This window comes from Theobroma cacao, chromosome 1 (assembly GCF_000208745.1).
Source record: "Theobroma cacao cultivar B97-61/B2 chromosome 1, Criollo_cocoa_genome_V2, whole genome shotgun sequence".
Taxonomy (NCBI): Eukaryota; Viridiplantae; Streptophyta; class Magnoliopsida; order Malvales; family Malvaceae; genus Theobroma; species Theobroma cacao.
Genome location: NC_030850.1, coordinates 11,206,608 through 11,234,292, shown reverse-complemented (window position 1 = coordinate 11,234,292; position 27,685 = coordinate 11,206,608). Strand labels below are relative to the sequence as shown.

General features: G+C 32.2%; 1 protein-coding gene across 1 annotated transcript; it reads right to left on the bottom strand.

Annotated features, from left to right (window-relative positions):
- LOC18612284 (36.4 kDa proline-rich protein) lies at positions 12,737 to 14,369 on the bottom strand. Its single transcript, XM_007049006.2, has 2 exons — positions 13,052 to 14,369; positions 12,737 to 12,947 (listed from the first exon to the last, which is right to left on the bottom strand). The coding sequence occupies exon 1, from the start codon at positions 14,303 to 14,305 to the stop codon at positions 13,082 to 13,084; it is 1,224 nt and encodes a 407-aa protein (XP_007049068.2). The 5' UTR covers positions 14,306 to 14,369; the 3' UTR covers positions 12,737 to 12,947; positions 13,052 to 13,081.

Below are 27,685 nucleotides of genomic sequence, written 5' to 3'. Positions count from 1 at the left end.
TCCAAATTTCTTCAGAGTAAAAGCAAATGGGTTTTCAAAAGGAATTTGGATCCTATGAGATGCAAGAAAAATTGATTTGGAGATACCGGCATTCTCTTCAGAGCTAATACACATTTTAAGGAAGATATCAAGCATTAATTGGCTACTGACAGCAATATATGGAAGCCCTACAACAAAAGAAAGGAAAAGATTATGAAAATCATTATGTCTAGCTAGCAAAGTTCATGATTTACCAAGGATGGTGGTAAGAGACTTCAATCAAGTCATTTCCCAAACAAAAAGAGAGGAAAGAGAAGTGTGAATTTAAGTCAATGTAATTAGATGAGTGAATGCATGAATCACTACAAACGTTTTGATTGGGGAGCATTGGGACCTAAGTTCACCTAGTGTAACAAAAAGATGGATTACATTACACTATAGTTCGCATAGATAGGGCATTAGTGAACGAATCATGGTGCGATCTCTTCTCGCATGCTCAAGTGTTAAATTTACCACAAACTAATTTAGACCATCATCCCATCCTAGTTCAGTGTTAAAGTATTCTACAAGAAGCACAGCTTGATAAAGGGTTTAGATTTGAACTCTTTTAGATGTCTTACTCGAGGTTGAAAATTTTATTAGAAAAAATTAGAAATTAAAAGGAATAGATATTCTTGTAGCATTAAAAGACTTATCACTCCCCCAAAGGACATGAAAACATGAAACGCATGGTAATATTTATAAAAGAAAGAGATGGGTCTGGACAAGGCTAAAAAAAATTCAATCTTAGCTAGACAAAGGCCATAGTGATTTTCTGCAAAACTTGGAGGTTTCACGGTGGAAGAATATAATTTAATTCTATACCAAGAAGAAACTATGTGGCAACAAAAAGTAAGGCTCAACTAGGTGAAACATGGGGATGCCACCACTAAATTTTACCACGTTGTGGTCAAAGGGAGACAAAAGAGGAATAAAATTTCAGCATTAAAAAAAATATGATGATACCTGGTGCTATGACCAAGGTGAAATAGAAAATTTGGTTTTGCAATATTACCGAGAATTATTCAAGGATGACAACATTTAGGCATCTCTCCTAAGAAATTCTCACTGGTGACTAGATGAAAGCAAAATCTCAAGAATTGAAACCTTTTACTCATGAAGAGGATAAGAAAGCTATATTTGGCATGAACCCAAACAAAAGTTCATCATATATGATGGATTTTCAATAGCATTCTTCCAAAAAAATTGGGCTACTATGGGGTCGGATATATATAGGATGGTACAAAAGGCATATAACTCTGGTTCTTTCCCAGTTGAACTGAATCATACTTTGATAACCCTTATCCCCAAGGTGGAAAGCCCTGAACGAATTACTTAATTCAAACTAACTATTTTAGGTTCTGTCATTATGAAGACCATCAATAAGGTATTAATTGATCGCTTGAGACCCTTATTGAGTGATACTATTGGTCAAAATCAATGTAGCTTTGTCTTGAAAGACAAGCCACAAATGATATTATAATTGCCCAAGAAACAATTTATACAATGTGAATGATGAGAAGGAAAAAAGGAGCAATGGCGATACAAATAGATATTGAGAAAGCTTGTGATAGATTGAAATGGAATTTTTTACAAGAAATACTAAAGGGTCATTCGACAAAGTAACCCTCTCTCACCATATTTTTTTGTTCTCTGTTTGGAAAAACTTTTACATTTGATTCAAAGTGTAGTGAACATGGTGGATTGACAGCCATTACTTTTGATAAAAAAGGGTCCTGCTCTTTCTTATATAAGCTTTGCGAATAATCTAATGCTTTTCAGTGTTGCTTTAACAAAACAAGCGAGGGTCATGATGTAGTTTCTTAATCAATTTTGTAAAGCATCATGGCAAAAAGTTAGCCTTTCAAAATCAAGAATATTGGTTTCTTTAAACATTAATAGCACAAAAACCAATCTACTAAGTGAAGGGATTCGAATCATGTTAAGACGAAGCATACGCAACGGAATATTAAAAATTTTAATCCCCTAACCTATGGATCACTTTAATTGAAACTAATCTCGAAAAACCACAAGAGAAAGATTTTGACATACTTAAAAGTTTGATGTTTACTTTCTTTCGTGGAATCCTCTTTGGATCTTTCTTTTTTTTACTTTTGTACACTAACTAGGACTTATCAAATCATAACAACACAATTGTCCTACCTCTAATGGTGATCCACACAATGATTTGCCAAAATCTCTTCACTAAGAGTGCATGAATCCCTAAGCTAAAGTTTATGCTAACAAACTCTTAACTTTAAGCTCCCTTGTGTTTCTCTCATTTTGGCTATGATCCTATCTCAACATATGAGAAAATAAAACAAAACTCCTCTGTATGTTGCTAAAGGATTCTTTTATAGAATGAATTGACCTACATATCCAACAAGAATTAGAAAATGTTTTGGACTAATTGGGTCTTTGTTTAATACTCTATCAAATTATATTTGATTTAGTCCAATATTTAATTAGATTAAGCCTTTATAAAATCAATTAGATCACATCCAATTGAACTCAAATTAATTTCAACAATTCACCTTATATGTGTGACTCATTAAGTGCCTAACATGTTGGCAGTAAATATAAATTAATTCAATTAAGAATTTATATTTATATTTATAGATCATGAGTGTTATCTAGTAATACATTATGACCATCTAAATGTTAGGAGAGTTAATATGGTTTGATTAGCCTTTTAGTGTACAATATCTCAGTGTAATTCGATCTTTTCATCATATATCCCAAATAGATAGAAAGCCTGGCTCAGTGTCTACTTTCTAACTTATCCAAATTATTCCTGCAACTTTTATATTGACCTATCAAGATTACCTCGGCCAAGGACTTTTAGTCAATATCAGTCAGGAGTAAATGAGATATGTCCCTTTCAAATCATTTGGGGTGATGAATCATCTTTAGACTACTTAGCTTCGCATATTTCATACCATTCTTAAAAACACTTTGTTTAGGCATCTAGTCGCCTTCAAATCCGTAGAGATGAAATCAAAGCATGACAATTCACATATAAGATGACCTGGTATCACAAGTCTAAGGATTACTTACACTATTGACACATGAGAATATTTTTATAAACACTTGAGTAAAATACCAAATGAAACTTTCATAGTCGGTCATGTTCAATGAACTTATTCTTTAACAAGCACCGACATACTATCCCCAAGTATCTCGCATATTTCAACATATGAGATCAGTTACTTACTTTCAAAATAAGAAGGCTTAGCATGTACCGACCTTTGAGCATTGTCAATGTCTTTATTCTTGACAATACAATGATCATAAACATATTTAGGAATATGACTTTGATGAATAAGAATCTCATAACTATAACCTTTATAATTTATTTACAAAGTCAATATGTTCTAAGGACTTTACCTACATAAGTCTTTCATAACTCTTTATAAATAAACTCATGAATAAAGAAATACCTCACATAATATATAAAATATTCATAATATATTTAATATGAAATATAACTAATTAATATAGTGATTTACATGCACGAAGCTTATTGACTTACATGGCTTACACTAACACTAAGCAATATTTCAAAAATGTCTCTAATAAAGGACTTTGGGAAATAACTTGGCACACCTATGTTGCATGGAAGAAGTCAAAAGGAAACCTAGTCAGAGTTAATTTCTAAGATTAAGCTTTGGAATAATAGAAATATTTCAATGGCAAGAAGAATATCACTAGTTCAAGTAGGAACTAGTATGATGACGTCCTATCTAATGCAGACATTTTTCCTTCCACAACCAACTATTAAAGGGATAGATCGGTTGAACCGAAATTTTATCTGGGGGCCATATGGGAAATTTGCGGAAATCCACGCGTTAAGCTGGGATAAGCTCTATCAGAAAAGAAGAAGGAGGTCTGCAGATTTGTGACTCTAGAAAATTTAATCTAGCATTACTTGCAAAACTTGGCTGAAGCATATGGCAGCGAAAAGAGAGCCTTTCGGTTGACATCTTGAAAGCAAAGTATCTTCATAATGAAGATTTTATGTTGGTAACAGCCAAGTCAACTGACTCGTATCTGTGGAAAAGTATACTAAGAAGCAGATCAATACTCAAGAAAGGCTTGGGAATAAATATTGCAAATGGGCATCAAACAAGTTTCTGGAGAGATAATTGACTCAATTGTGGCTCGCTGATCAACCACGTTATTAACAATTTATCAAAAGAGGAAGTTAATCTACTTATAGCCAGCTATAAGTATCGGCAGTTTTTAAAGTATCTGCAGTTTTTATTGGTGAGGTGAGCAGGCGGTTAATTCACGGATGAAGAGGGCAGCCATATAAAAATGATTAAACCTACCTACTGTTGAAAATACTGGGAAAGGGCAGACAATGGTCCAAAAAGGCAGCAAGTCACGGAGAGGAAGAGAGATGGATAACGTGGGCTATGATGAGTGCGGTGTGGGCACGCACAAACGTGCACCATAAAACCTTTCGGTACTAGGCTACTAGCCATAAGTACATTCATATTACAATGGATACAGTGTCAGGTTTGCTTGTGGATTCATCAAAATTATGACAGAGGTTTCGTCACGCAACAGTTGGGAACGAAAGATTCTCATTCCAGTTTGATTCCTTGTTAAATCCATTTCTACCACTTGCCCGGGATTTCATCACTATCCAATTAAGCTACTCTTTCCTGCGCATACCCACTCATATCATATATTCATATAATTTGCTGGCTAGCCATTTTTCCTTCTACAAACTTGTTCATTTTTGTTTGTGCTTAAGGATAAAACTACACAAGTGGGGATATCAATGGATATTTTGTAATCGGGTGTACTGTATTACTCAATCCGATTAAATAAGATTAAATTATTCTATTATCGACTTTGAATAAATTTCTAGTAAAATTTCTACCTACAAATTCAAGTCGAGTTGAGATAATAATTTTAAGATTTTCAATACCAAAGCTGATTATAAATAATAATTTTAAAAATTGAATTTTAATTTTATATAATTATTTTTTATTTATAATTTTTTTACAATTAATGTAATACTTATTAAAATTCATTAATGATTCTAAATATAATTTTAAACTCTAATTTATTTTTCTATGAACTAACTTTTTTTTTAAGATACACAATGGCTTTATGATTACAAAAAATTACAATAAATAACTCTCATTAGCTAATTATCCAGATTTGAAGATATCTAGGACTAGGAATATTAGTATAATCCGCATACTTCACACCATGCTGTTCAAAATTCAGCTTATGTCCGAAGTGCAGACTCCTCTTTATTCCGTCCAAATAAGATAAACCCGATAGAGTTATCCAAATAAGATACTCCATTAGGTTGTCAGGTTTGGGCTTTATCTGAGGGTGGGTTCTATTTACTATTGTTGGACATTTGATGAGATAGGTTTGGGCATATTTGTGTCTATCTCCCTAGCCAACCCACACGAAGTCTTCAAGTGAAACCCAATTATGTGAAAAGCCCAGAACTAGTCAATTTGCACTTCAATTAGTACTAGCAAATTCGTCCGCCCTTCGCTGTTTGTTCCAACACTTGCTTTCTGGATTTTAAAGATGTATTAGCAGAACGTGAAAGAAATGAATTTGTAAGCAGACATTAACTTATGAATATGAAATTCAAATCCAAATACAATATCTGTCAATGACCAATCAAAGAACAAAAGAGTGCACAGTGAAGATACAGGGTCGAAAACAAAAAGAGCAAAAATGACTCGTTAATAAAGAAAAAAAGAGAGTATTTATATGTGACTAGACTTAACAATTCGTATTTGTGCATTTTAACCGGATCATGTAAATATAAGATATTAATAGTTATATAAATAAATAAGAACATGACATTATTAATTAAATGTGTCAGGATCTTAAATACGAATATAAATGCGTTTATTAAATGTATAACACAACATGACATGCTTAATACGCTTATTAAACAAGTTAAGTTAAATTTTGTATAACATGACACAATTTATAATCTATTTAAACGATTAACATGATTAAACTTTTAAACACGATTATTAACACGATCAAATTTTAAAATACATATAATTACAAATGAAATATACCTTCATTATTCAAATTTAAAATTAATAATCATAAAAACAATTATAACAAAATAATAATATCCATCAAGTATAATAAAATCCACCACCATCATCGTAAGCCATATCTCATGCAAAACCATCTACTGATATATTTTTCTTTTTGACTAAATGCTCCATTTGAGGTCAAAATCTTTGGATTTTTGTCAATTTAGAACCAAATGTTTCAATTTTAACAATTAAGGACCAAATGTTTTCGGTTTCTTACAATTAAGGGCTAAAGTGGACGTTGACTTAGATTTTTGCCTCTGGCGTGGCAAGGGAATTGGATTTTTGGCAAATAACGCTGTTTTGTTCAGGCAAAAATGACTCTGTTTTCCCCTATTTGATTACTCCCTTTAGTTAAAACTTCCCACCATTTCGTTTTTCCACCATCGACCCAAATTACCCACATTTTGCCTATTCTCTTCTTCAATCCACCTCTCCCCTCCAATCGTTTTCCCTTTCCATCGTTTCATTGTCTAGTTGTGTATTTGTTGTCATCAGCTTATCAAGCATCACTTATTTCTGGGTTCCCGTCACCATCATCTTGTTGCCATTTACACGAAAAAGTACCTGCACAGTTACTGGTAAGGCAATAGGAAAGGGTAGTTTTGTTAGAAAGTCTTTTCTGTCAAGTCAAAATGATGCAAATTATGTTGTGGCATGTAACAACTTTTTCAGAATGGCATGCAACAACTAAATTTTTAACATGTCATATAACAACTACATTTTTCAACATGGCATGTAACAAGTAAATTTTCAACATGACGTGTAACAACTAAATTTTTAACATAGCATGTAACAACTATATTTTTAATATAACGTGTAACAATTATTTTCAACATGACATGTAACAACTAAATTTTAAAACATAGCGTGAACACTACATTTTTCAACACGACGTTAACAATATTTTTTCCACAAAAAGTAATAATAACATTTCCTGACATGCCATGTAACAAACATTTATAGAAAATGACGTGTAACAACATCATGTTTTGATGTGCCGTGAAACAACTTTTTCAACCATGGCATTTAATAACACATTATACAAGTTTGGCCTCTCACATATTTGCATATTTTGAGGAGAAGTTCACAGACAGCCAAAAATCATACAAATCTTGGTATATCAATACTTCGTATTAATCATTAACAACATTTTATACAAATCATTAATAAGTTAACATCTAATGGAAATGGCTAACACTTCATATACAAATCATCCACTCAATCGATAGGTTTAACTGTAAAATGATGTGCTTCATTAAATTTTTGGCTTAATCAAGAGGTAGCCTAATGCTTGCGAGGCGTGGAAACTTTGACGCCTTACTCATGTCGCTCATGGAAACAACACTATAACATGTCTCTAATGAACTCAATCAGAATGGTGATTGACATTTATCTTACATGCCTCAGACACGAGATAGAAAATAGAATAAGAAAAAAGGAGAAAGGAGACTTGAGGTGTGCTATAACAGACTTTCTTTTAAGAGTTGCTGCCTATTATGGGAATTTGTAAACAAAAACTCTCCAAGATACAACAAGCCTATTGTAGAATACTTTGAATGTATAAAGTCTAGTTGAATATACATTCTTTTCATAGACACTGAACAGTTGTACCTAATTTGTTTCAACAGATATGTCTTATTAAGTTTTAAGAGATGTATTTGTTGAAAATACTGAATAATTAATCAACGTATTTCAACAAATGTGTTTGAAAATACTTCTCTTTATTTAAGAATCATATCTTAATCTAAATAGACACTTAATTTAAATAGTCACTTTAATTTGAATAATCACATTTGAATAAGACTTCTTTATATTACAAACTATCTAACAATTCCCTACTAGTTTGTAATATTAATAATACTATGCATAATAGAAAGTATCTTGAAGATTTGAACTTTCTATTAGTATAGAAATTTTAAAGTTAAGACAAAATTATTAGTGTCACAGGGATTGAACCATAACTACTTATGTCATAATCAAAAATATCACACGCATAGCATTATTTAATTGCTTTAAGATTCTGCCAACTGTTTTAGCACTTATAAGGACTTGTGCTAATCCTGATTTCATGAATATTTACAAAAGTAAACCCTTTTAACTCTTATTTGAAGCAACACCACTCTAATATTCATATAGGTAGAATTTATAATTATGCCCCTGTTACTACAAACATTTGACATTTACATTAAGAGCCTTTTGCTCATCCTTTTCTCATAATAGTTACACTGAATATTATAGAATGAAGCTATTTAATATAAAAAATTTTAGTACATAATGACAACATATAGTAACTTATTATTACCCATTGAACTTTTATTGTTAGTTTTGCTAACTCAAAGTTGGATTTCTATTACTGGTGCTTTTGAGTCAAGGGTTTTAGTCCCATTCCACTAGAGTTGACTTTACAGCCTCTTTTGGCAAAGTTTTGGTAAATGAATCTTGGCAAAGTTTTGGTAAATGGATCAATCAAATTTTTGCAAGATTTAACATAAACTATTGTTATAATGCCATTTAAGATTAATTCTCTTATGTAGGCATGTCGCAAACTTATATATCTAAACTTTCCATTATCGATCTTATTATGTGCTACACACATTGTAGCCTCACTGTCACAATATATAGGAATGGCTGGCATCGGTTGTGGCCACAACTTTTTATAACTAATAATAAAATTTTCAGTCATTCCGTTTCTTTCCCAGCAGCTGTTAATGCTAAAAATTTCGATTCCATTGTAGAATGTGTAATATAAGTTTGCTTTTTAGATGCCAAACTTATGGCACCGCCTCCTAATGTAAAAATCCATCTTGATGTGGATTTATTGTCATCAATATCAGTTATTCAACTAGCATCAAAATATCTTTTTAAAGTGCTAAGAAAACCACTGTAACAAATTTTCAACGTTTTGATTTTCTTTAAATATCCAAGTATTCTAATAATAGGCTTCCAATGATTTTTGCTAGGTGTACTTGTAAACCTTGAAAGTTGGGCCCTTAGTTTTCTAGTGATACATGCTTTATTCATCTGTCAACTTAGCCTTTAATTGTAAGGAATCAAAAATATTTGGCACTTAATTACAATTGAAATGTTCAATCCTCAATTAAAAATTGCTTTAACGATTAGTCCCAATTTAAGCATTTAACCTTTTCTTTCATCTTCTATTAACACCTTCCATCTAATCAACAAATTTTCCTTGTTCATTTTACCATGACCTAATTATTAATCCCCATCGATCAACAAAAATTCGTATTCACTTCTTTTTCTTCTTATCTCTTAGAAAACTGTCTTCATATTAAATGCATAAACGAGAAATTTTGGTCAATTTTCTAGTTTCATTTCATGTTTATATTTTTCATACTATTTCTATATGTCTCCACTATTTGCTTGTGCATTCAAGCGAAATAGTTGGTTTTTTGGTAAGGTGATTTTAATAGTGATGTTAAAGTCATTAGGTTCATTGAATAGCACTAGGGATAGATCAAGGAATTGAAGCATTTGGAGTCATTTGACGTTAATATGCATGCCTTCAACTTGGGTATTATAGCAATCGATGAACAAATAGATTGAGGCTTTACACTAATCTATGAAATAAAAATTTGCGGTCATCTTTTATTTGGCAATTTGGGGATTTACCTTGACTTGACACTTCGTATGTCTGTTGTCCAAGTGATAATATATCGTCAAGAATCTAATCCAATCAAATTAACCTAAAATACACGTAAAAGAGAAGTCAATGTAGCATTTTAATTAGTCAACTATTCGTTTCTAAAGGACCCAAGGACCCCGCACTGCTAAGCTTTTGCCAAACTAGTTGCAGTTCCAACTTGGCGAAAGATTGATGACATAATGTAGCTTTCTGCTACCACTTTCATTTGTCATTGTCCCCCTCTCTTTCAAGTTTTTTTTTTTTTTTGAAAAGCAATAATTTGATTCATTTCTCAGAATAAAATGTACAAAAAACTACTCTTATGTGGTAGTGGAACAGCCATGATTTCGAACATGGCATATTCTGCCTGAGACGAAAAATCCATCAAGAAGAAGCACCAACCCCTCAGGTTGCGGTGGGATCAATCTATAGTCTATACACTCTTTCAAGTCCTTATGACTGGGTTTTTTCCTAAGATAATACACACGTATAAGTTGTTGATGTTGCAAATATAATCAATGAACCAAGAAACAAAAGAGTTAGAAAATCTGGAACTTATATCTTTAAGTTTTTTCTTTGGTTCTTGATAGGGGCCGACCTACCTGCATTGTAGTGGTGTCAACATGGTACCACTCTTTTACAAAAAATATTTAATTGTTATATTTAATTTACAAAAATATTTAATCAGATTGTTATAACATTTAACGGGCGTTCGGGTGTAAGATTTATAACCTTTTTTTAAAGGCAAAAAATATTTAATTTCATTTCATTAGAAACCTGTACTTTCCCAAAAATGCAAAACAAAGCAATTGCCTGTGCAAATTTTAAATTTTACAAAAGATCTGTACAATTGCCAAAGGTTTCCGCGCAAAAATGACATCGGCGGTAACAGTACAGCACAGAAAGAAATAACCTCCCAGTCTTAGAGCCTATTAGCTGCATCCCACATAAATCAGCAGTTCAGCACCCCTAAACAAAAATAGGTGAGCTGTCCTAATCTAAAGAGGAATTGAGAGGTTGGCTTTTTTGGTGCACTTGTTAATGCATTGGGAGTGGGAGATGCTTCTTGCTTTTATATTTTTGTTTTAATATGGCGGTTTCTGGTTTCTTTTTATTTAACACTAGATCTTAATTATGTGCTTTGCTGGTACGTCTTAACTCTATTAACTTTTGATTTCGTAATGGATAAAATCTAATACAAAGTTGGAATAATTAAACTCATGCATTATAAAATTTGAATTTGAAATCGATTAATGAATTTAATCAGGACCTCCACCTTACTTTTGAGACAAAACGTCATTAATTAGCTCAAGTCTTCACAAATTGAAATGAATTTATTCATGCTAAGAAAGCAGTACTAGTTAATTAGCTCAAACATTTACTACTTTCAAAATTAATTTAAGTTATCAAGAAAACAAAGCCTACTAATGAATTTGTCCACCGGAAGTTAGATTAGTGATCCAGCACAATATAACATCATTGTACAAACCATTTCTTCACGTTAATTAGAAGTTCAACAAATTAACATATACCACATATGTCATTAACTTTTTCCATATCAAGATATATGAATCCAAATTTTTATTAATTTGATAGGGTTATTTTGGTATTGTTATTGGTATATGTTAGAGTTAGTATTGATGATAAGCTGTGGACCTAAGTATACTTAAATAATTTAGGGACATTTTAAAAAATAACCCTTAAAGATAAGATGTTTTCAAAAATAACTCTCTTTATAATTTTAACTGGTTTTAACAAAGTTGGACAAAATTACCCTTAATGAAGTTATACACTATTACATGATATTACACCTCATGCTAAAAAATATTATTATTACACGTCATATACAAAAACATATTATACGTCATGATTAAAAAAAGCTATTCCACACCATGTTTAAAAAAATTATTGTTGTTACACACCATGTACAAAATATGTTATACACCATAGTTAAAAAAGGTTATTACACGTCTTTTTTATATTACACGCCATGGTTAAAAAAAGTTGTTACATGTTTTGTTGAAAAAAAAATATTATTATTATACGTTATGTATAAAAACATGTTATACGTTAAAAAAGGTTGTTATACACGATGTTGAAAGAAAATGTTATTGGTACACGTCATGCACAAAAACATATTACACGTCATGCTGAATAAAATATTATTGTTACACGTCATGTTAAAAAAATATTATTATTACACGTCATATTCAACAAAAAATTGTTATACTTAATGCTTAAAATATTGTTATTACTTATGAACCAAAACTTAAAATCCACTCAACTCTCTTTATTTCTTTTTTTTTTTTTGACAATTTGGCACCCATGAAAATATTTCTAACATATTTTCATAAATCAAAACACAAATTTTCTTACCTAAAATACCTATTTCAACTAAAAATCAATTTTTTTTTTTAAAACCCTAGGTTTATAAATTTCAAATTCTCGAGTTTATTAATGTCTAGGTCCCGAATTGATCCAATTAAAAGTTATTTCTAACATATATGATCATTTCTAACGTTTTAGTTTTATCCAAAATATCTAAAAATCAAATTCTCCAAGTAGCTATCCACCCCAAGCACATCAAAACCATCGTTTTGGCGTCTTGAAAGCACAAAAGAGAAAAATTGAGAACATAATAGACGAATGCCAAAGAGAGAAATCAATAAAATTAGAGAGAGTTGGATGAAGAGAGAGAAATCGAAAACACAAATGAAAAAAAATTATGATGAATGGTTTAATTTATTTGAAATAGTTTCATAGACCGAATATTGTTATCAAGTCATAACTAAATATGATTAAAAATAATTAAATTTATTTTGATGATTATTTTTAAAAAAATTTTATCAAAGAGGGTTATTTTTTATAATTTTTTCAATAATTTATTATTTCAGACTATCTTAATGAATTATTAGAAAATCGCTATTATTTCGTACTATCTTAATGAATTATTAGAAAATCTCTAAGAAGAGGCGCATAGAGAGAAATTTAGTTTCATAACCACATGGAACTTTCAAGTCAAACACGAGCTACCTTGGAACAACCATTCACAAGTTTACCAACATTACATGATCAGCACTCAAACCGAAAGCAGAACAGAAAAACTAATTAAAAGCACAAATTTCTCTTGAAGTACTTTCTACTTCAATCTTTCAAAAGTTATTCTCTTTTTCCAACTGATCCATGACCTGAAACCATCACAAGGAATCACTTAGTTCCTACCACTTAGTAATAAGTTTGCTCATGAATCATCACCATCAACAAGGTAACAGCAAAAACCTCGACATATTACCTTTTTTGTCCTATAAGAAGTGCCTTATCTTTATGCTGGACATTGGAATCCTGCAGGTGGAGTCTTCCCACAATCGACGAGGACCTGAAGGGCAATTGGAATTATAATATTGATATTTAAAAGCTTGGCCTTGATTGTGGTGCAAAGACAAATTGCAGCATCCAAGTCTAACAGCCCTTGAAGCACAGGGCAACATGTGTCCTTGGCGCTGCTGCCTATGCCAACGTGCACTAGGCCACCTAACACGTCCACACATGCACCCAGTTTCAAAGTGTCAATGGAGCATGTTTGCTGCGCCGGAGGTGGTGGATATGGCAAGGGTGGGGGTGGTGGAGGACATGGTTTCTCGATGGGAGGTGGCTTCACAATAGGAGGACTTGGATATATAGGAGGGGTTGGAGGCAGGATTGGCGGTGTCGGTGGCTTCACAATCGGAGGACTCGGATAGACAGGAGGCTTTGGAGGCAGGATTGGCGGTGTTGGTGGCTTCACAATCGGAGGACTCGGATAGACAGGAGGCGTTGGAGGCAGAACTGGTGGTGTTGGTGGCTTCACAATCGGAGGACTCGGATATACAGGAGGCTTTGGAGGCAGAATTGGCGGTGATATGACTGGCGGTATTGGATAATAAGGTGGGGGTTTGACGACGGGCGGTTTGGGTACATAAGGTGGCTTAGGTACAGGCACGATGGGGGGTTTCGGTACATAAGGTGGGGGCTTGGGTACATATGGTGGCGTGGGCACCGGCACGTAGGGTGGTTTTACAACTGGAGGTTTTGGTGGATAAGGTGGAGGCTTTACAACTGGAGGTTTTGGTGTATAGGGTGGAGGCTTTACAACTGGAGGTTTGGGTACATAGGGAGGCTTCGGGGTGTAAGGCGGAGGCTTTACTACAGGAGGTTTGGGTACATAGGGAGGCTTCGGTGCATGAGGCGGAGGCTTTACAACAGGAGGTTTGGGTACATAGGGAGGCTTCGGTATATGAGGCGGAGGCTTTACAACTGGAGGTTTGGGCACATAAGGAGGCTTTACGACAGGAGGCTTGGGCGGCTTTGGAGGATGGGGAGGATGTTTCGGTGGTTTAGGGTGAAACGGAGGCCTCACAATGGGAGGATGTTTGGGTGGATACTTTGGAGGAGGACATTTTGGCGGAGGAGTTGGGTGTGGACATTCGGGACAGGCAAGAGAAGTAAGCAAAGCTCCCAGGTTCAGAAGAAGGATAATCAGATTTGCTAAATTAAGTTTCCCCATCATCAAACTTTTCCCCTACTCTCTGCGTAGGGAGTGGGGAGTAGAGAGCTTAATTTATTCTCACTCACTCTTCGTACGAGGCACTTATAGACCATGCAAAGGCAGACAAAAAAAGCAATCAATCATACAAAAGTCTTTTTCCTGGTAATTTATTAGAGCCTTTGTACCCATTATCGACTTACGTACTCCTTTGGTCACAGACCCCAGCTTGCAAAACTTAACCCAACTTAATTTCGTGCATACTTCACTATCAACTAGGAATAATGGGGAGTCAGGGCCGGCCCTTGGGTGAAGCCACCCAAGCAAGAGTTTTAGGGCCCAATTTGAAGAGGTCTCAATTTTAAAAAAAAAATTATAATTTTATAATAATTATAATATAATGAATTATATTAAAAATATATAAAAATAAAAAAATAATTCATAAAATTATTTATTCTTTTACTTTTTTTAATTATGTGTCTAATAAATTTCAATTGTCTATTATTTCTTTATTTCTAAAATGCTATTAATTTTTAACTATATTCTCTTATTTTTAATAAATTAACAGTCATATGTATTTAATCATCTCCAACAGTTATTTTTTTTCTATATATAAAATAATTATTTTTTTCAATGTATAATATCTACTTTTGAAATATTCCTTTCTCATTTGCTCTTTCTTCTTTTAACTTCAATTTTTTTCCAAAAAATACACAAAAAGTCTATTCTTTTATTATCTTCATAAAACTGTGAGCCTCATTTGCGGTTTACAATAAGCATTCAACAATTAGGTACTATTGTTCTAATCTTTACAAATTTTTTCACTTTAATTTAGATTTATATTATATTGTTATATTATTTTTATTTTATGTGATAGTTGATTTATTTGAATTAAAAATTTTGATTGCTGATTTTATATTAACTATTTAAAAAATATATAAAATAATTATAATAGTTAAATATTTTTAGAATAATGTTAACAATTTCAGTAAACGTTGCTTCAGGAAAAAAAAGTTTTTCAAAACTAAAATTAATAAAATCTTATTTAATATCAACAATATCTCAAAAAAGATTAAATGGATTGACTATATTATCAATTGAAAAAGAAATATTAAAAGAACTTAATTATAAAAAATTAATTAAAAATTTTATATCTCAAAAAGTTAAAAAAATAAAATTTTAACAATTTTTTTTAATTTTAATAAAAAAAAACTCATTTAAATATTTTATTTTAGAATTTTAAATTATTAAATTATTTGGGCCGCCCCTGTAGGGAGTACACATTTTTTGACATGAAATTTCAACTTTGGAGGACAAGGGAATCTGGAAACCGCGTGCTTGATTGAGGACATTTTTAACTTGTAGTGCCTGTTGAACCCGTGATTGGATACTTGGCTTAATGGAAGCCCAGCTTGCATGTGAATCCTTTCACCATTCCACTTTCTTTACGTTAAAAACTTTTGCAACATGACAAACCTCACCCAGATTTTTTCATTGACGTAGATAACGAGAGTCCTATCCTGAATAAGACCACTGAGCCATCCTCCACTGTCGGTCAGATATGTACAAACAGTACACACTACATTTAAGTAATTATCATTGCTTTGCTTTGTACATACACAAGAATTTTTAAAGATGGCCAAGTGTCTAAGAATGCATGAATTTGTCCATATCGAGCGTACGGTGAGATTTTTTCTCCTTATTTGCCTACAATTTCCCACTTCCTATGGAAGTCTATTTGCTTATGGAGATATATTATGAGTGGAGTAGGTTCATTTAATCAGTCATAAGATTGATGGTGATTTGTTCTATCATCTTTCGAGTAGAGTGGTGCATAATGGACTATCGAATTAAAGTCTAAAATTAAGGATAGAGTAACCCCACCATGATCTTCATAATTTTAGCACTATCATCCATTGTCAAAATCAGCTGCACTGTTTTCTAACATGTTTGCGCTTGAGAACGTATTGAAAATCTTCTTTTGACAATTCATACATATATTGGAGAGCAGATGGATGATGATTATTATAGTCTTGTCGGTTAATTAGTAACTCAGCAAATAACAAGAGACTCGGCGTGAAATTCAATCACGTTAACTAATCATGACATATTTTGTCTTCACTTTTTAGATCTCAGACAACGATGTGCGTTCTCCGGAAAAATGCGGAATGGGTCTTCATTCTTACTTGAATGCTACTCCGACCTTCTCATCCCTCCAATCCCATTGTCTTCTTGACTTTCACAAAGAACATTCCTATTTAACTTGTGAGGTAAAAGTGATAAAGGCCCCTCACATTACTGTTAAAACGTTACATCAGTGACGTTTGCGATATTAATTTAATATCTTAACACTATCCATATTAACTTTTTTTCTTTACTCCTGTTGGAGTTAAAATTAGAGTTGCCTATTGACCACTCTTTGTTTTAGTATGTTTTACTGGCTAAGCTAGTCGTGGTAGCTTCTTGCACCAACAATTTTCATAAAATTTTTGAAGCTTCTAAAATATGAATACCTCTTATACATATTTCTGGGCCTATATATCAACAATCTAATTCATATTTGTAATTGATTTATAAATGCTAATATATCATATTATATAGTCTTCCAAAATATAGATATATACATGAAGGACAATATGTGATAATGAAAATATATAATGTAATCATTTTTTTTACCAAAAAAAGAAACATGCTAGTAGTATATATGTATCATAATCCATTTATTGAATTGGTAAGCTACTTTAAGTCGTTTCCTTTCCTCCAGCAAAGGTGAGCTGGAGAACATGAATGAGACACCGCACCACACGGAGAAGAGAGAAGAAGCAGTAATATTTTTTATCAATCAGAATCAGACAGGTGAGGGGTGGAACAAAAAATAGGTGCCCCTGAAACTCTCTGATGTGTGTCTCAATATACACTGTTTGCAAACCTTACGAGTTCCTGAAGAAGGGACCAGAAGAAACCGATTGAAATGACATTTTTGGAATTCTCCTGCCGTAAATGTTGCTTCCATTCCATGCATGGTACAACCCCTTCCCCTGTAGTTGGCCTCTTCCTTTACACAAAATGCAATAAATACAAAAAGTGAAAAATAATACTGGACAATTCAACAAAAACTTGCCACCTGATTGCCACTATACTTTCTCCTTGGAACGAAAATGCTCTTTTTTTCTTGGAGAAGTCTTTGGAAACACAACTCTTTGGAAATACCTTCTTGAAGAAGTCTACTAAGATAAAAAAAATCTAATTCCACAATTATCGATCCCATGCTCGAAGTTCCCTTCTTTGATGCAAAAGAATAAACACTTCCAAAACTTGATAATGGTCAATGAAAGAAATTTTTACTAATTAATAAACAATGTGTTGGACATTTTCAATAACAGGTATATATGGCCAAATCTCACATTCGAAGAAATAAAGAAAAGGAGTATTCTTTAAATTAAGATGTGTATGAGTCCTTAGAAGTTAGACTAAACTCGGTTAAAGTGTAAAATGGCCTATGACTAGCAGACTTTCCAAACCTTTGGTTGATCTTTTAATTTAATTAAATTAATAATATAATTAATTTATTTAATAAAGACACTTGACACTTGGCACATGCAATTAATTAAATAATAAATTATATTTATTTTTAATTATTTGACTACGAACAAATATATTTGTCCAGACGAACAGTTATGTCTAGACAAATAGACATGTAATTCTCTTTAAATAGAGACTCCTCTGTTTAGGAAAAACGCACAGGAACAACTTCATCAATCTCTTATTCTTTTCACTGTAATTACTTATTATTAGAACATAGGATTGGAAAACCAAAAATATTAAAAGAATGGTTTCCAGGCATGTATCAATATCACTATTCTAAAGTTTTATCACCTCCACTTATAGTATGCAAAAAGATTACAGATAATAAACCTCAAGTATACAATGAAGTGATTGATTATATTTCACATTTTAAAATCAATCTATCGAGTATCTACTGGTGTATAGTAAGATTATTTAACTTCTTTACTTTTATAGGAGTTTTTTACAACAAAATGATATATAAGAAATCTGGAGAATATTGAGAAAGAGGTGAGAGATTATAGTTTTTTTATTTCTACGTATCCCTTTAATCTAGAGTTCAAGTGGCACAATTGTTGATTTTTCAAAAGACATGACTATCCTTCTATTGACAATTAATGCTTGCAAGTGCCAAATGTCAAATGTCAAGTGCCAAATTAATTTAATTAATTTCAAGACCAATCAAGGCTTGGAAAGCCCATCTATGGCTCATCTTGTACTTCAACCCATTTAGTCCAATTAATAACTTAATTTCCTCTTTATTTAAAAAACTCTTATTTCTTTTATTTTTCCAATGTGAGATTGTATCCCACATTTATTATTATAGAAAATGTCCTGTACTTATATACTACTTTGTTGTAGAAAAACACTACAAAAGGCTGATAATCTTGCCAAACACCATTGAGTAGTAAGATTTCATCAATACAAATTGCAATCAAACATTGGACTTTATTGTGTCTTTGAGGTTTATTTGTTTTTTTTTTAACTTTTTTGCACATCTTAGTGGGAGTGAATAAAAATTTAAAGATGGTAACATTATTACACACTAATTTTGAAGTATTTCCCTAATTTTTTAGTTTTCCAATCCTATGCTCTAGCATAATGGAATTTAGAAAGAAAAAAATCTCCAATATTACGGGACATAATTCTTCCATAATTTTGGGGCTCCAACAAAAATAACCTCCACACAAACTCAATTTTTTCAATCCCATCAAATCCTAATCAATCACAATGTGGACTGTGGCAAAGGGGTTGGACTTGAGGTACTTGCGATTTATTGGATTTGGGGTGAGAGCTTTTGAAGATAGTGACAGTTTAGGGAGGATTGGGTAAGATATCAAAGGGGTTGGACTGGTGGTCTGGTGATTGGATAGAAAACTCAAAGTGATGTTGGAGGTACCACTGTCACGTGGTACCATTTTGATAACTACAATGAGGTTCGAGATAACACTAGGTGGGGAACAAATAGCATGGGAGACAATTCACTGATTATGTAGCCAGATTGTTCTCCTGTTGTATGAAGGTTCCAGAAATTTAAGTCTTCAAAGTTGGCTTCCAAGGTGACACCGATCAGGTCATGGTATGCTGGTTGACTGTTTTGAACATTCAGATATTGCATTAGGGAAGCTTATTACCAAGATTGGCTTGTGCTTCAAGATTATATCATGAAGCAGGACAGCGTTTTTAACTGAATGGCTTACGATAGGTCCATTGGGTGCTAAGTTTGTGGACTTTCTCTCTTTACCGACGATCTGGGGATTTGGAGATTGGTTTATGACGCTAATTTTGAATGGTTTTGTTTGCTGGAAATGTGTTGCCGGTTGGTGAAAGTTCTTGAACACCAGTGGGCAATAAGAGATTCAGTGTTCTGGTCTGTGTGTGCTGGGTATAGTTGCCTAATTCTCTTGTGCATAGTTGATGAGTGCATCAAATACATATATTTAACGGGAGATTAAATACCTAATTAGTTTAAGTTAGACTAGATTTAGGATAGGATTTAAGTGTTTTTATTTATTTTATTAGTTTAGTTTAATTTATGTTTAAATGTTTATTTTAAGTTAATAATGTTAGTTTTATGTTATTTATATTTATTTTTGTGTTTTAGTAGGAGTAGGATAAAAATAATTTCAATTGGTGAAAAAAGGTACATAATGGATTACTACTTTGTTTGCATATGTTTCAATTTTTCAAGCATATCTCCCACTACAAAAGTCTAAATGATATGATTTTTAAACCATTAGAAAGCTAAGAGGTAGGTCTACAATTTTGATGTTTATCACTTTGCCAAGTTCTAATCAGAATGTGGTCAAAATATTTGTCAAAATGAAAGTACTGTACCAAAAGAACAAAATTGAGCAAAACCTTTGAGAGTCGCGGCGCTCACCGTACTTTCCAAAATAACAAGCTTACAGGATTTTGGAAGCTAAGGCTTTTGAAGCTTTTTAAGGGGTCTTTTTCAGAGGTTTTTGGAATGAGGCAGCAAGCAATTTCTCTAGAGGAAAAAAGTAAAAAACAAAGCAAGAAAGCAAGAGAATTGGATGGAGAATCAAGATCATCAAGCTTCAACTATTAGTTTTTTTTCTCTACTTTTGTGTTTTTCTTATTTTCTTTGACTTGGATTAATGGGTAATTTTCTTTGGATGAAGTTTTTATTTGATATTATAAATTAAACTATTTTTCTACAATTGCAATTGAACTCACATGTAATCTAAATTTTTAATCTCTTTCTTGCTTATCGTTAATAGGATTAGAATTATTTATTCCAATATATTCTTAATGCTTTTAATTGCCTGATTACCAATTAAATTGATTTAGAAATCTAAACAAACTTGAAAAAGGGAGTTTAGTGTAGACTTAAATTGAGATAGCATATGATTATATTAATTGATTTGCGTATAGGATAGGGATATTCCTATAGGCCATATGTAACTAGATTAGAGCCTGAACGTAAGGAGTCTGTTTTAATTTCAATTCACATAGAGATATAGTGTTTTTGACTAAAATAGATATTTTTATAAAATGAATTGAGAGACCCTTATAAATAATTGAGGACTCTAGGTTACCAATTCAACCCGTTAAAATAAGTTGAGGAAGAGAGGTAAGATTTAGATGAAGTGTGAGGGATATTGTAATCCTAGGCTTATTTGATTTGCTTTTTACCCAATTATCTTGTTGCTTTAATTTTTAATTAAATTAGTTTTAGTTAATTAATTTAGGTATTTGGATTTGATTGTTTGGATAAGATTAAATTACTATAATTTTAGTACTTAGTAAAATTTTAGATTAATTCTCCATGGGATTGATACTTTGCTTGCTTATATACTATCTATTCAATAAGTATACTTGCGTAGTAGAATTTTAACTTAAAAATTTTTGGCACCGTTACAGAGAAATTGTTTCTAGAATTTTACTAATACTAATACCAAGCAAATTTAGTCTTAATTCAAAATTTTTTTTTATTTTCAGGTACTTTTGGTTGAGGTGATGAATTATTGTAACTATCAGTAGACATCTGAACAATTTGTGCCTAGGAGGGTTGCAAGTGATTATGAATTGGCTATCAGTGCTTTAGCCACCGAAGTAGATGTTTTGTTTCAAAAAAAATGACATTTGGGGTGTTAATGTTTTTCAAAGTCCTTTTGTGGCATGCGAGCTTTGTGGAGATAAGCATTCAAGTTATTGTTGTCCAACCTATTATGAATCAATGCAATTTGATGGAAGCATCAGTGGGCAACAAAACAATTCATACTCCAACAGTTACAACTCATGGTGGAATCACCCAAATTTTTCATGGAGTAATGATCAGGGTCCTACATATTCATCATAACCTGTTTTTCAGCATAATTTCTAGTCACAAATTGGAGCCCCTATTCTTGAGAAAAAGCTAACTTTTGAGGATATGTTGATACAATTCATGACAAAGAATGATGCCATCATTCAAAGTCAAGCAGAATCAATTCGAAATCTTGAGACTCAATTGGGCCAGCTTGTTAATTACATGAACAATAGGCCTCAAGAAATTTTACTAAATGACATTGAGCCTAATCCTAGAAGAGAAGAATATGGTCAGCATCTTGATGAGGTAAATGGCAAGAATGTGGTAGATGATGGAGATAAAGTAGATTAAGGAAGTACTTCCAGTAATCAAGTTTAAGATGAAGAAATTAAGCAAGAGCAGAAAGCATCTACACCATCACAAGCCAAGCCATATGTGCCTCCCATTCCTTTTCTCGATACAATTGATAAGTTACCTAAGGAGGTTGTTGATATGGAAAATCCTAAGAAACTCATTGTAGCTTGTTTGGTTTAAGATGCAACAACAAAGGACAAGAATGAGGAACTCACAAATGTTACATATGTTTTAAAGGCTATACCAAAAGTGCATTATTCAAGAAGAACTCGATTTGAGAAGTTGGCTAAAAGTCAACTTATTCCACCACTTTCGGTTAAACAAGCACCAAATCTTGAATTAAAGCCACTACAACCCCATCTTATGAGGAGACTACTTTCACACCTTAAACTGTTTCCATGCAAACTCAAACCCCCTGAAAGGGTGAATGAAGATCTCAACCAAAGTCAAGTTAGTGACTATAAAGAAGCACTTCTTGGGAGGCAACCAAAGCTATATCATTTTAGATTTAGTTGTTATTTTAGTTACTTTTTATTTTTCTATGTAAATAAGTAGTTATAACCTCTCCCTAGGTTGTTTTGTTGTGTATGCAGATTTTGAAAGCATGAAGATGAGGAGAAAGAAAGTTAAAGCTTTCAAGGCAATGCCACCATTGATAAGGGAGTTTAATTTCCTTATATATATATTTTTTTAGCATTTCACATTGAGGACAATGTGCAATTTAAGTTTGGGGGAAGGTTTTATTGTTATTAGTTTTTGTGATGTTTTTAGGTTAGTTTATTTTTGTAATTTTTTTTTGTTTTTAGGATTTATTTTAGGAATGATTGAGATGAAAATTGCCTATGCCATGATATTACCAATCCTAGGATGATATTTTGATTATATTGCTATTTTGATTCTTGGTTTGATATAGACATGAATTGAGTGATTGTGATATTCTTTTGTTAGTTTCATTATAGAATGCGATTTCAAATAATTTGTACACTAAATCTTTTACTTAGAATTATCATGTGATTTAGAGAAAGTTTATGTTGATAAAAAGTATAGTGAAGTCAAGGATTTTAGAATTTGTTTAATTATCTCTCGAGGTAAAATTCTATTTAACACTTAGGATGGGACATGATTTAGGTTTAATCCTTTCAAGATAACCTTGTTAAACTTTTATCCTTTCAAGCTAACCTTGTTAAACTTTTATCCCTAGTATACCCCTTTGAGCCTAATTTTCCCTTTTTTGGTTTAACCACATGATAATAACCTTAGACCTAAACAAAATTCTAATTTTGCAACCCTCACTCCTAAGCATGTATATTGTTTTAGGAAATATAGATTGAACTAAATGGTGAAAAAGGTAGAAAGGTGGAGTTGCTAAAAAAAAATCAAAATTGTTAGAATTCACCCCACCACCTACAATAAAAAAAGAAATAAGTTTGGGGGTGTGAAATTGTGATAACAAAAAAAGAGAGAGAAAAAAAAGAAGTGTTGAACAAAAAGAAAAAAATTACTGAAAATGGTGTACTTGGTAAAAGAAAATAAAGCTCTATAGGTTCTAAAATAATTACGTGCTTAGGGTGATATTGAGTCACATTATATCCTTTATCATGCCTAGACTCTAGCCTTACATTATGAGCTTAATAAAGACTTATTGATCTTTAAATAAGTGTTAGTCTACATTAGTGGGGAGAGAGATGAAAAGCAAACCTATAGAATTCTAGCACTTAGCTAAATTTTGCAATGGCATAATCTTATCTAGATTGTATGATATTCTTTGCAAAAAGATCATTCAAACACGCATAAATATTGTGAAATCCATTTGAGAATGAACTTGTAGTTTAATTGAGCATGAATTTAATGATTATCTATGTTTTACCTTGAGTTCAAATTGTAGGATAATTTTTTAGAAAAAAAAAATTAGGAATTCATGCTATGGTGAATTGCATCTCTAGCTAGTTGTTTTGTTTTTAGTTCTTCCCTTTTGCTTGGGGGACAATCAAAGATTCAAGTTTGGGGGTATTTGATGAGTGCATCAAATACTTATATTTAACGAGAGATTAAATACCTACTTAGTCTAAGTTAAACTAGATTTAAGATCAAATTTAGGTGTTTTTATTTATTTTATTAGTTTAGTTTAATTTATGTTTAAATATTTATTTTAAGTTAATAAATTTAGTTTTATGTTATTAATATTTATTTTTATGTTTTTGTAAGAGTGGGATCAAAAATAGTTTCAATTGGTGAAGAAAGGTGCTTAATGGACTGGTGTTCTATTTGCATATGTTTTGGTTTTTCAAACATATCTCACACGACAGGGGTCCAAATGACATAATTTTTAGACCATTAGAAAGCTAAGAGGCAGGGCTACAACTTTGATGTTGACCACTTTGTCCAGTTCTAAGTAAAAAGTGGTCAAAATCTTTGTTAAAATAAAAGTACTGTACCAAAAGAACAAAATTGAGAAGAACCCCTGAGAGCCATAGCTCTAGAAAATGAGAGCCATGACGTTCATCGTATTTTTCAAAAATAACAAGCTTATGAGATTTTGGAAGCTAGGGCTTTTGGAGGCTATTTAAAGGGCCTTTTTCAGAGGTTTTTGGGATGAGATAGCAAGTAATTTCTCTGGAGAAAAAAAACCAAAAACAAAGCAAGAAAGCAAGAGAATTGGATGGAGAATCAAGATCATAAAGCTTCAACTATTAGTTTTTTCTCCCTACTTTTGTGTTTTTCTTATTTTCTTTGACTTGGATTAATGGCTAATTTTTTTTGGATGAAGTTTTTATTAGATATTATGAACTAAACTATTTTTCTAGGATTGCAACTGAACTCACATGTAATCTAAATTTTTAATCTATTCCTTGCTTATCGTTAATGGGATTAGAATTATTTATTTTAATTTATTCTTAATGCTTTTAATTGCCTGATCACCAATTAAATGGATTTAGGAACCTAAACAAACTTGGGCAAAGGAGTTTAGTGTAGACTAAAATTGAGATAGCATATGATTATATTAATTGATTTACGTATAAGATAGGGATATACCTATAGGCCATATGTAACCAAATTAAAGCCTGAACTTAATAAGTCTATTTTAATTTCAATTCACATAGGGATATAATATTTTGGCTAAAATAGATATTTTTATAAGATAAGTCGGGAAACTCTTATAAATAATTGAGGACTCTAAATTAGCAATTTACCCGTTGAAATAAGTTGAGGAAAAGAGGTAAGATTTAGATGAAGTGTGAGGGATATTGTAATCCTAAACTTGTTTGATTTGCTTTTTACCCAATTATCTTGTTGTTTTAATTTTTAATTAAATTAGTTTTAGTTAATTAATTTAGTTATTTGGATTTAATTGTTTGGATACGATTAAATTGCTATAATTTTAGTGCTTAGTAAAATTTTAGATCAATTCTCTATAAGATCGATACTTTACTTACTTATATACTATTTATTCGATACGTATACTTGTGTAGTAGAATTTTAACTTATAATAGTTTTTCTTGTGATTCATGTCCCATAGGGGGTGATTGTTTTGTGGTTCATGCTTATCCTCTGTTTTTCCTGTTTCATGTTAACCCAGCCATCTTTCTGGGAAAGTCGAAAATGCCTTTTTTGTTCACGTTAATGAGAGGGGGTTGTATTTGCTTCACAAAGTCTTCAACCAAGGAAATAAAGACTTGAAATAGCCTTTGTAACTCTTCTTTTGAATGAATGCAAAGATTCTTACCTTTCAAAAAAAAAAATCTAATAGCAAATCTCTTTCACAAAATAAACTTTCAAAAGACATATACCGAATATTAATATGATTAACATCCGAGCATTTGATTCATTAATTAGTGCATGTTCTCACTATTTAAAAATAGGATTTAGATCCCTCGTTCTTCAATTATAAAAAAATATATATTAATATGATTAACAATTCAATAAATATATAACTTAAACTAAAGGCAATAAAGATAAAGAGTGTATGATAGAAAGAATTGCAAACTCAATTCATAGTGGTTTGGTCCTTCCTCTTGGTGTCCATGTCCTATCCCTTAGCTTTCTAAGGAGCTTAATCCACTATTCAATTTAACCAATCAAATACTTTTTCAAAGCTAATTGTATCTTTCAAAAACTTAGATAAAACCTCTAACATTACCTTTTGAAGGTTAAAATATAACCTCTTTATCTTTCAAAAGCTCATATAGAACCTTTAACACTACTTTAGGATGACTTATATATAACTTCTTTATCTATCAAAGATTTGAGTATTTGATAAACTATACAAGCAAGAAAACCTTTAACAAATAGATATTACTTAATGAATAGTGAATATGAGGGTGTATATGCTACTCTTGAAAATCTAAAAGTGTATCTTTTTGGACATTTAAAAAAAATTCTTCTTTGAGTTGAACCTATATTGTTCTAGAAAGTTAACAACTTAAGTTTGATGCTTTTCAAAATAAAGAGAAAAAGAATAAAATAAAGGAATATATAATTAGAAGAAATTTACCTACCACAGTGAGTGAAGAGAAAGATGGGTAAAGTGCAAATGCTATATTCTAACCTATATTTTTATATATTGTTTTTAAGACATTTTACCTCAAATTTTCTTCAAAATCTGAATCTTTTCTTTGCCCAAAACATCATCAAAATTGAGGTTGTTGATGATCATTCTCAAGCACCGCCGATGCTTGGGATTTATCATCAAATAATTGTAGACACTAAAAATTATAATAAAATTTTATTTGTTAAAAAAATCATAAACAAAAAATGAATTAAAAAAAAAAAGAGAAGAGAGGTACGGTTCGCACCTTGCCAGCCACCACCCTCATCCTACCAGATGCGAAAAATTTGCGTCTGGTAGAGTAGTGGGAGCGTGCCCCCTTCAGCCCAGTATAAAGGGGGCACTGTAGCACAAGGATCCGGGAGGGAACCAAGCAATAAAAAAAACCAAAAAAAAAAGAGCAATCAAAGAAATCCCTAGCAACAAACAGCAGCCAAAAAAAACCTAGCCGCAACTGCCATCAAACACTCTAGTTTAGCAGCAAACAATCAACCACAATCAATAGTCAAAAATCAATCAAAAAATGCAAAAAATAGGAGAAATAAGAAGTGATTTTTTAGAGTGTGGGTTTTGATTTTTAGGGGGAGATCTGGACTTTTATGAGGGATTTTGGGTAACCGATGGAGTGTTTTAGTTTTGGGTGGTTCAAATCTGGTGAGAGAGACCCTTTTTTGCTGTTGGTTAAAATAGAGATTTTGGGGTTTTGCTGCTGGTAAAGAGGGGGCTTTGGGTTCGACGCCAATCAATCAGAGTAGGAGTTCCTTGCCGTCGATTAGAGGAGTTTAGAGTAGGGGGTCTTGTGAGCCGCCGTCGAGAAAGAGCTGCTGGGGGCGATGTCGAACGGCGAATAGGGGTTTCTATTTTGGGTGGTCGGCAAAGGGAAAACAGAGAGAGAGGGTTGAGGAAGCTGGCGCCGGCGAGAAAGAGAGAAGAGAAGAAAAGTGAGATTTTTTTTAGAGAGAGAAGAGAGAATCCGAAAAGAATGAGTGACGGCTAGAGAGGAAAGAGAAATAAGAAAATGGAGAAAATAGGAGTTTTTATACCTAGGCCTTGAAAGTAAAACGACGCCATTTGGGTAACCGGAGTAGTGCAAAATGGCATCATTCTGAAGGAAAGGAGCGGCTACCGGTTAAGCATTGAGTCGGTGCATTTCAGGAGATCTAGT

Coding starts and splice junctions, on each gene's coding strand:
- LOC18612284 (XM_007049006.2), bottom strand. CDS start 14,305: ATGATGGGGAAACTTAATTTAGCAAATCTGATTATCCTTCTTCTGAAC.